At 45.0% G+C, this 10,002-nt stretch overlaps 2 protein-coding genes across 2 annotated transcripts; one reads left to right on the top strand and one right to left on the bottom strand.

Moving 5' to 3' along the window:
- Positions 1-1,040: 1,040 nt before the first annotated feature.
- V1514DRAFT_23262 (uncharacterized protein) lies at positions 1,041-2,302 on the top strand. Its single transcript, XM_066924739.1, has 2 exons — positions 1,041-1,094; positions 1,175-2,302. The coding sequence occupies exon 2, from the start codon at positions 1,305-1,307 to the stop codon at positions 1,932-1,934; it is 630 nt and encodes a 209-aa protein (XP_066780532.1). The 5' UTR covers positions 1,041-1,094; positions 1,175-1,304; the 3' UTR covers positions 1,935-2,302.
- A 4,240-nt stretch (positions 2,303-6,542) lies between these two features.
- Positions 6,543-9,616, bottom strand: V1514DRAFT_370368 (fungal-specific transcription factor domain-containing protein). Its single transcript, XM_066929988.1, has 3 exons — positions 9,354-9,616; positions 9,175-9,275; positions 6,543-9,113 (listed from the first exon to the last, which is right to left on the bottom strand). Exons 1-3 carry the CDS (start codon positions 9,450-9,452, stop codon positions 6,638-6,640), a joined length of 2,676 nt encoding a protein of 891 aa, XP_066780531.1. The 5' UTR covers positions 9,453-9,616; the 3' UTR covers positions 6,543-6,637.
- Between the last annotated feature and the right edge of the window lie 386 nt (positions 9,617-10,002).

The following is a 10,002-nucleotide window of genomic DNA, read 5'->3' as shown; positions in this document are numbered from 1 at the left end:
TAAGATAAAAAAAAAATTATTCTATAAATAAATATTGAATCAACCATATAGGCATATAAGAAAGTAGAGGAAATAAGTATACCACAGCATAAAGTAATATGAAAAGAGGAAAAAGACAACAAAAAGAGCAATAAGCATGACAAGGAATAAGCAGGAAAGACAAAGGATACCCACAGAACCCAGACACTCCTTAAACTATTGACTATCTATCTTGAATGACTCTCAACAAAGGCAGACCGAATTGTGATCGCGGTTTCACTAGGGTCCCCGTGAAATGGGATCGGGACACGCCGACGTGCGTGATGCAAATTCTGTATTGCCGAGACAGCGGCAGCATGGAATTTGGCCCGGGTAATTTCCAGGGGTCCTGACAGTGGGGTGACCAGAGGTCACAGTGTATAGCAATCAAGGGACATTCATAGATGCGGTGGGCTGCAGTATTCAGCCCCTCTTGACACAATGCACAATATTTATGTCTAGACACAACGCTCGACTCCCGAACGATTTAAGAACTCGCAGCAGTAGGGCGTCCGTCGCACCTACTGTCTCCCGTTTAAAGGGCAATCTATCTTCAATTGGTCACCCTGTCCACAGATCCAACAAAGGCCTTGCTCAGATCTTCTCGCTCTGTCGTCCGCTGACACGCGCGGCCTTGGCGTGTCTATGCGTGCTTGCAGTTTCCCCAATTGCATGGGCTCGAGGCCGGAACTTGCCCCCGTGCCGAAAGGTCGTCGGAAAGCGGGATTTGCGACTCGGTCCGCGAAATTGCGAATGGACCGTTGGCCGATTCAACCCTGTTGTTCTCAGCCAAGATCGCCGCATCGATAGTCGTCTGGTAAACTTCCGGACGCCCTAACCTGGCAATACCCTGCCTGATCTCCAACTTCAATCCATCATAAAAAGAGTCTTTTAAGGCAGCATCATTGTACTGCATATACGGTGCCAATGATTGAAACTCGGCGACATAAGCAGCCACACTAGTGACCTGTCGGAGGCTGCGGAACCGACGTTTACGCGCGGCCTCATCGTCCCTACCCCTGAAAGTAGCCAAGAAGTGGTTTAAAAAAACGTCAAACGTGGCTCAGCATTGCAGTGTGTGAACCCAATTTTTTTTTTTTTATTTTTTTTTTATCTTAACTAAATCTGATTTTTTTACGGAGGTGGTGAGTCTAAGCTCTTCGACCACATTGGTCGGTTCCGTGTTGAGAGGGGCTGCCATATGTGATAGAACGTGTATCGCTACCAGGTGTTAGAGTTCCAGTTGATATAAACCTGGAACCTAACCTTTTGAGAATATTGCGAGAATGCGAGGGGTTGAGATTAAGAATTGCAAATTGCGAATTATATTATTATCTATGAGTAGTTGCGGGAATAATAGGAAGATTGTTCGTATGACAAACGGTGAGGAGTATATCCCGGTCTGTTGTGAGATCACGGTTTTGAGAGACCTACTTCCACGCGTAAGGCTATACGCATCATCATTCCTCGATCGCTTCGTCGTAGTTTACCTCGAACGATATTCTCATCTACAGTCCTTGGCTCAACTTACGGCTCTTAAGGCGAGTCATGCGATCCTCAAATCTAGCAATGAAACACTTATCACTGAGGTGCAGCAACTGCGTTCAGCGAATGACACTCTTAAACAACAGCTCCCTGATCTCAACGACTTATCCGATAAAACCGCCAACATCAAAGCACTCCAACGCGATGTTTCAAGCCTTCAGGCTACCGTCGACAGCCTTACCCATAAGATCAACAATGAAAGAGGGGCACGCACTAGCACAGCCCAGCTATCGAAGGATCTCAAAGATGTGAAGACCCACATGAAAAAATTCACCGATGACCTTGATGCCCGTACTCTCCAGAACAAGCAATTTCAGCTGGCAGAATTTGCGGCTGTACAGAAGAATGTGGCGGCGACAGAGCAGCGCTAGACTATAGCTCTGGCCAAACTCGACTATGACATGGGTCAACTCAAAGCCCAAGCTCACCAGAACCAAATGACACATGACCGCACCCTTAAACAAGTGCACATAGCCAAAGGTGAGGCACGCGCTGCACTGTCAACTGTCAAAACTCACACAGCCCCTTGGACACTGGTACAGCGTACCAAGGCAAAAGCACCTGCGATTAAAGATCTCCTCACCGAACGAGCAGCCAATACTATGGTGGACAAAGGACAGCCAGTCGTCTACATCCGACGTCCTGACCCAACTGCTCGACTCGGCACGAAAAGTACGGCAACCTCAATCAATGCCCTTCACGGCTTAGGCACAGTCCATCATATCGCCCGCACCCATGTAGGCCATATCGCGGTTTACCTTAACACCGCCGACATTGTCCCGTGCCCGTGCTGGAGGAAATGTTGTTGCACTCACATTTGACAATATTGCCGATTACACCAAGTGCTCCACTGGAAGTATCATGTTAGAATACCAGCGCTATCGGGTAGCCCAGTTCCATGCAGTGACTCCGACTACTTCCACCCGCACAACAAGTAGACCTGGCCACTCCCATAATACGCCGACACCTTCACAAACCACTGCGACTACAACTGCCACTCCAATCAATGAGGCCATTGAACTACCTTCCTCAACACAATCTAAAATCTAATTACAATTAAAGTCCTTCAACAAAATTGTCAAAAGCGTGAGATCTCTACGAGACTTATGCTTGACCAAACAGATGCCGACCTACTATTTATACAAGAACCTTACATTACGCGCAATGGCCCACTCCAGGATTCAAATTGGATTGCGGTCTACGATGACACAACTTCACACCCCATTCGGGCCATCACATACCTCCGAAACTCAGCAACCATTAGACAACAATTCAGCAAATATGCTCAGCTCACAAATGCAGACATGGTGTGCCTAACCCTGGGCACCACTCGACTAGTAAACATGTACCAAAATACAAATAGCCCCATTCATCAAAATGGCGTCCTCCCCATGATTCAGATGGAAGTTGACCGCCAACCCCCCCCCCCCTCCCTTCGGCGAGTGGATAGTAGCTGGGGATTATAACTTACATCATACCGACTGGGAAGGCCCGCACACTCGCACCACCACCTCAACAACTGCTTTAGTAGACTGGTTTTCAGATCATGATTGGATACTATGTTCAGAACCTGAGGTACCGACTCACCGAAGTGGAACAGTCATTGATCTAATATATGCCACCCATACGATCGCTTCTCGCCTTCATAGCACTACCTCTCTCCCAAATACCAACAAAGACAATATGTTAGCTGACCACTACCTCATAAAGTGGACACTTGAAAGCACACCGAGCATAGCCATGGCCGAGGCGCATGCTCCGCTATGACATCCACAAGGTCAACTGGGACAAATTCCATCACACACTCACGCAAGAAATAGCGATGATTTCCCCACACATTAGTAGGTACATTCATCAAGCTGGACACCTAGCAGCACAATTAGAGCAAGCCCTCCAAATTGCTATACAGACAAGCACCCCAAAACTCCGATTTGGGCCCTGGAGTAAATGCCATTGGACTGCCACCACGAAGCAAGCACGCGATGCAGCACGAAAGGCCTAACGGATTGCCTGGCACGCACCAACCGCACCCAATATTACTGCAGCCAAAACATCCCTCCGATCTTTCCACAACATACTTCGCACTACAAGAGCGGACCAACAAAACGCCTTTTTATCTTTATTACAGGGCTCCGACATATGGAAGGCTCAACGCTATATCAACCCACATCACCAAACATTGACCCCGGTCCTCCAAACTGCCACGGGAGGACATACACAAGGATGGCGAGATAAAGTGGAGACATTTCGAACCGCTCTCCTTAGGGAAGTACCACTAAGTCCTATTGGTATAATCCCTGAACCTATGACTGATGACCTGAATTGGCCAGATTTGACTGCTGAAGAAGTGCGCAAGGCAATACAAGCCATTCCACCAAGAAAGGCCCCAGGCCCTGATGGTATTCCCGGACTAGTCATTCAACAGGCCGCCAAAAACCAAGCCTTTTGGGTACGACTATTTGCGTTGATTCAAGGTTGCATGCGACATGGGTTCCACCCTCAGCGCTACAAACACAGTCACACTTTGGTAATTCGGAAACCCCATAGGAAAGATTATTCTTCACCCAAAGCCTATCGACCAATAACCCTACTCAACATCCTGCGCAAGATTATTGAGCGCATCTTCACAACCAGGCTTCAATACTTGGTCCGGCATAAGCTCCCAGACATACAATATGGGGGACGCCCAGGTGTGCCCCGGATGCAGTCATGACACTCGTCCTTGACATCGAAACTAATCGTGAAACAACATCTGCCATGATGATCGACATCCAAGGTGCGTTTGATAATGTTGACCATCGTACCCTTCTCAACACCATGGCAACCATGCACCTCCCAATAACTGCACGACAGTGGGTCCGATCGTTCATCACTGGCCGCCAAACAAAGTTAATCGTGGACAATGCTGTAGGACCTCCCTTTTCAGTCAATACAGGAATCCCTCAAGGCTCCCCAGTATCACCGCTCCTATTGATGACATCACAATTGTTACAACCGGCACGTCAACTGAAAATGCGACTAAGCTCAGCAAAATCCTTGATGACTGCATCACCTGGGCCACCAGCCATGCCACGGCCATTGACCTTGGTCCCAAATTGGGGTACATACATTTCAAGACAAGCGAAAACCCACCACTAATCCTACCTGATGGCACCCTCAGGTCCCCACAACCGGAAGTCAAATTGCTGGGCATTACAATCGACACGCGCCTTAAATATCATACCCACATCACCAATCGGATACTCTCTGCTAAATGCACCGTCGATCTGATCACACGAATCGGCGGAACAACCTGTGGAGTTTCCGGAGCTGCACTCCGCTCCTTGTATATAGTTTGTGCACGACCAGGCTTTGTATACGGACTAAACATTTGGCATCACAAACTTTTCAAAAAGGACATCACTGACTTGCAACACATTCAAAATACCGCAATATGTCGGACCCTGGGCGCGTACCGCACCACCGCCATTGAAGTATTGCATGCAGAAGCCGGAATCATGCCAATTCGACACCGACTAGAACTAATCACCGCGCTACAAATGGGCCGTCAAGTTCACCGTACCAATGAGCAAAATCCTGTAAGAGCTCTAACACGAATACATCACCCTGGCTCTACTATCACAACCGCCAAGACAACGTTATATGACTTAATACAAGTAGACCTGGACTACTCACAGGCTGCACCGCAACTTTACGCTCCATGGCAAATTGAACCTGCTGAGCAACCTACAGAAACCTGCCAAAATGAAATACTCCGGGCATAAAGCCGACTACAATCCCGGGATCGATGGCAACAACATACGATCACACAACCGCTGGGGTGGGGTTCTTCCGCCAGCTTAATCCAACACTGACTGTAGCAACAAAGATGTCAAAGCTAATACTCGAAGAAATCATGCAAGCACCACGCGCCATTCTCAGTCGTGTGGTCCAACTTCGCACTGGACACGGTAAATTCGGCATTTACTTTTACACCAGAAATATCATGGGCCAAAATCGCTACTGCGATTGTGGTGCAGAGAACACCATCACACATTCCTTATTACATTGCACATGGACCTCAATAAATAGACCCTTGCTAGGCCAAAACCTAACCGAGGCAGAGCTGCTTGCCACACGCGCCGGATTGGAGAGAGTGAAAAATTTCCTCTCTGCCTAGTGATTATGATAAACCCAGTCAGAAGTTAGGACTACGTCTCGATGAGTTTGCAAACCCTAGGCTAGCCCTCGTCGACCTACGAGAAATTCGGACGTATTCTCGGGACATTTGAAGAGATTGGCCAGATAGGAAACTGCACTGAAAAGGTGCTATCGACAGGAGAGAGAGAAAAGTGACGTTGGCGAATGCCCATATTCTATTATATTATACTATTGCTTAGTAAGGGATATGTCCTTCTATTATTCATTATTTATAATTATGTAGCGTCAATAAAGATATATTCAATCAATCAATCAGCATTAACGTTTTGTATTATTGAACTTAATAATGCTGCATGCAACTGAATCGCATTTGGCTGAATTTATGAATTTATTTTATGATTTCAGATAGATGTATGTATATATAGTTTGCAATAAAATTTTGTATAAACGCTAACGGCACGTTTTTCTCTCGTCGTGATTTGTTTTATGTAAATAAATTACAATGAAACGTGAAACGTGAAAACCGGAATTTCCGTTACCATATGTAATTGCAAACAAGCGCACATAAGATGTACACTAAGCTAGCTAGGGTATGTGTGGAGGAATGGTTAGGGTAGAATAATAAGACTAACTGGTTTGGCATACAGGTATTGTATAGATATATATTAATAGATCCCAATTAAGACTAACTGCGCGAATTTCGGTACCCTGTTACAGTAATAATGCAAATATGTATTACACATGAACTCGCTATTTTTTTATATACAAATCATATTCCAAATCGTGATCCGGAAATACATATATGTACAAACACTCCTCAAAACTCAATTATAAATGCCGTTGATAAATACCATATCCACACTGCCCTGCCCAAAACTTGAAGAAAAAAAAAAAGAAAAAGACGCCAAAAAAAAAAAAATATATATATATATAATTATAAATCATCAGGACCACCTTGTCCTCCGTTACTAACACCCGGATTAGCCCAATCCCAAGCAAAAAAAGCCGGAATGTTCCACATGTCCTTTTGCGTGAATGGTTGTTCAAACGACATCATCTGTTCTAAAATATTCGGATCAGTAACTCCTGCTGATGCGGCCGCGACCGAAAAAGGAGTCATTAATTGTGGATTGGAAATCATTGACGATGACGACGAAGACGAAGATGAAGCAGGGAAGAACAATGGCTGGTGATTATCATAATGCACAGAAGGGGAGAACGGGATTGAAATGTCGGTCGAGTCACTTGTCGGCGTCATATTAGTCATAGTGGGTAAACTTGACGACAACGGTAGTTGTGGTGGTGGTGATTGTGGAGCCAGCGGCGATGGCGGTACAGGTGGACGAGCATGCGGTGGTGCCAACGGCGGCGTGTTTGCCGCAGCCGTGCGTGGCGAAGGCCAATGACTGGCCTGATTCTGAATTGGGACTTCCCTGTCATTCTTTTCTACCATGGCCTCTGCGGCCTTGCACATCTGTTCAACCGCAATGCTCACGTTTACTTTAGGGTTATCACTAGAAAACCCAATCACGACCAACTTTACAAACCTGTTGGCCACGTACATTAATGCCAAGTCGGACCTTGCCGATGACTGTTGCGGGTTTTGCAAGATATTTGCAAACAACGTCACAATAGACGTTAACGTGTAATACATGACGAGCCAGCCACACAACGATTCGACCTTGTCGAAATACTTGAGCAGGTAGATCGTGGCCCTGGCTGCCTGCACGCAAAGTGCGGTAGAAGCAAACACGCGTGGATTATGAGGTTGACGCAAGGTTGTGGCTGTTTTTAATGATGATGATGATGATGCTGATGCTGATGCTGATGCTGATGCTGATGCTGCATCTCGGCTCCACGATGGGTTATGCACCGACATGCGATGGATAGCCGTTAAGCAATTGTAATATGAAAAATGCACGTACACCATGTGCAATAACCTCTTGGAGTCGCGTTCGACGATTTCGTGATCAGGCCGGTATTGCAACGGCAATGAATCGCGCCATTCTAAAAGTTCGGAATCAAGCTCGCCGATAATGTCGAGCAATTCGCTGTCGGAAACTTTAGCAGCAGTTCCGGAATATAACTTGTTGTAAGTATTTGCCTGAATAAACGAAAACTTGATTAACTGTTGAAAAATGCCGGTCGTGGTTTGCGGAAGTTCGTGCCGTACGGACACGTCAATGTCATACAAACACGGCGGCCGGCCCATGCGCAGGGCCATTTCCTTGTCCACGTAGTAGCAAATCCACCAAACTCTTTTCCGCCGGCTGATTTCAACTTCAGACAATCCTGGCAAGCTCAACTTGACATGCATGCCTAATGCCTGTGTCATGCCTGCTGCGGCTGATACCAGCGTAAACGAAAGGTCTATGACTTCTGATCCTTCCAGAAAGACTGCAAGTGTCAGCAAAACCTGGATGGCAGTGATTGAAGGCCGGCCACATAAAACATATGTCAGATACGACATTGCGTTTTTAAAAAAATTTTGCCCCTGCTCAATCAAAAATGACGCGTTTGCTGCCGCCTCGTGCTTCGGTTTGTCATCGCGATTGTTGCTGAAAGCATGATGAGCAGGATCGGGCGTGGACGCGTTCGACGAACCTACGGTTGCGGACGCCATTGCTTCGTCGACCACTTTTATTCGCAGGCTCATGGCCAACATGGCGTTCAAAGTAACGTAATGAATAATTTTGCATGGGCCAGTGTTATCATAAACATAATCAAATATGCGATCCATTTCCTGAACAGTAAATAATGGAATTACATCAGTAAAATGCCGAAAAAAGCTCAAGTATTCTCTTGCAGTTTCCGGTGGCGGAAGCGGCACTCTTTTGTGCGGGCGATAAGCCATTGGACCGTCAGCCAAAATCCCACCAGTAAAAGAGTCAATATAGTAGTTGGCATTGTAGTCACTCAATTCAAGATTGGCCTCATTGTCGCATTCCATATCTTTCAAAGTTTTTAATTTGTTGACAAATTCAGTATTTCCAGTCTTTCCCGTGATCCATTGAAGGCCCTTGGGAGAAAATATCGAAAACACTGATGACCTGCCGATAAACTTTCCTTGACCTGTGTGGCTAACAACAAAAGATTCCGCTGTAGTGTCTTCTAAAGCTCGCTTTCCAGGTTGCGTTGGAGATTCTTGCTTCTGCTGTTGCTGCTGTTGCTCTTGCTGCTGTTGCTCTTGTTGAACGCTTGATGGTAACACATTGCTCAAATTTGACAGCTTATTCGATTTATTGGAAATGTCTTTGGACGCTGGAATTGTACTTTCATCGCGCGTGTTTCTCGCAGTACTGTCTGCATTTAAATTTGATTGATCTTTTGATGGGAAATGAGGTGCAAAAGACCTGATTAGATCTTCCATTTTCTCCAGCCTAGATTCAAGTGATTCGATATACTTGGGACTTTCAATCACGTTAGCTTACCAAACGTAATATATATCCAAGTTAAATAAATAAAATATACGCTTTTGGAGGATTCCGTTTCTTTTCTGTATACGTAAACACACATTCTGACTTGTAATTCACGCAGTTCGTACATAAAGGCATCTTGCCATCGCATTTTATCTAAAACAAAAAGAAAAACCAAAAAAAAAACAATAATTAGATTAGTCGGTTTACTTTTTTTTATTATGATTTAAATACTTTTTTCTTTCGGCAACTATCACACGCTCTAGCTATTCGTCGTCGTTTTGCGTCAGAATCATTGTCATGTTCGGAATCAGAATGGTGCGACGATTCCATGATATCGGGTCAGGAACGGTCCCAGCAAACTTGCAATTCCAAATACAACGTTAATCCCAAATTCCTTGCTTAAATTATTTTAAAGCAAGTATAAAAAAAGTTGTGTTTGTTTTTCATTCAGTAGGTGCATGAAGAATTTTGATATTCGTTGATGACATGATAACCGTGCACGCCCTTACCACACACAAACCATGTTAAAAGTAAGCTTAAAATACACTTCGTCCCATATAAATTGATGCCCAATTTTTTTTTTTTATAATTTCGAATTACAATTACATTTTAATAGCTACTGTAAACATGAAATTGCTTGAATCTAAAAAGTATAAATTGATTTTAATTGTAAATTTTTTTTTAATCTAAATGTAACTTGCACAAGTTACGTGCCACGGTGCGCAAAGATGCGCTGCACCGTTTCACAGGCTTTAATAAAAATACGCACATGCAGAAAAACGTAATCAGACATAAATATCCGGGGTGTCATAAAATCAAAGGGGTATACCCCAACTATGTAAAAATGGCTGACGAGGAAGTGTGACTCCTCCAAGTCATG

The sequence above is a fragment of the Lipomyces japonicus genome (assembly GCF_038497905.1).
Source record: "Lipomyces japonicus strain CBS 7319 unplaced genomic scaffold V1514scaffold_112, whole genome shotgun sequence".
NCBI classification, from domain to species: domain Eukaryota; kingdom Fungi; phylum Ascomycota; class Lipomycetes; order Lipomycetales; family Lipomycetaceae; genus Lipomyces; species Lipomyces japonicus.
Note: the sequence above shows the minus strand (reverse complement) of the source record. Positions and strands in the feature narration are given on the sequence as shown.

Bases quoted from the DNA above. Each gene is read 5' to 3' on its own strand.
- V1514DRAFT_23262 (XM_066924739.1), top strand. From the start codon at position 1,305: ATGCGAGGGGTTGAGATTAAGAATTGCAAATTGCGAATTATATTATTA.
- V1514DRAFT_370368 (XM_066929988.1), bottom strand. From the start codon at position 9,452: ATGGAATCGTCGCACCATTCTGATTCCGAACATGACAATGATTCTGAC. The intron at 9,276-9,353 runs GTATTTAAATCA...TTTTTGTTTTAG, and splicing joins ATAGTTGCCGAAAGAAAAAA to ATAAAATGCGATGGCAAGAT. The intron at 9,114-9,174 runs GTATATTTTATT...CGTGATTGAAAG, and splicing joins AAACGGAATCCTCCAAAAGC to TCCCAAGTATATCGAATCAC.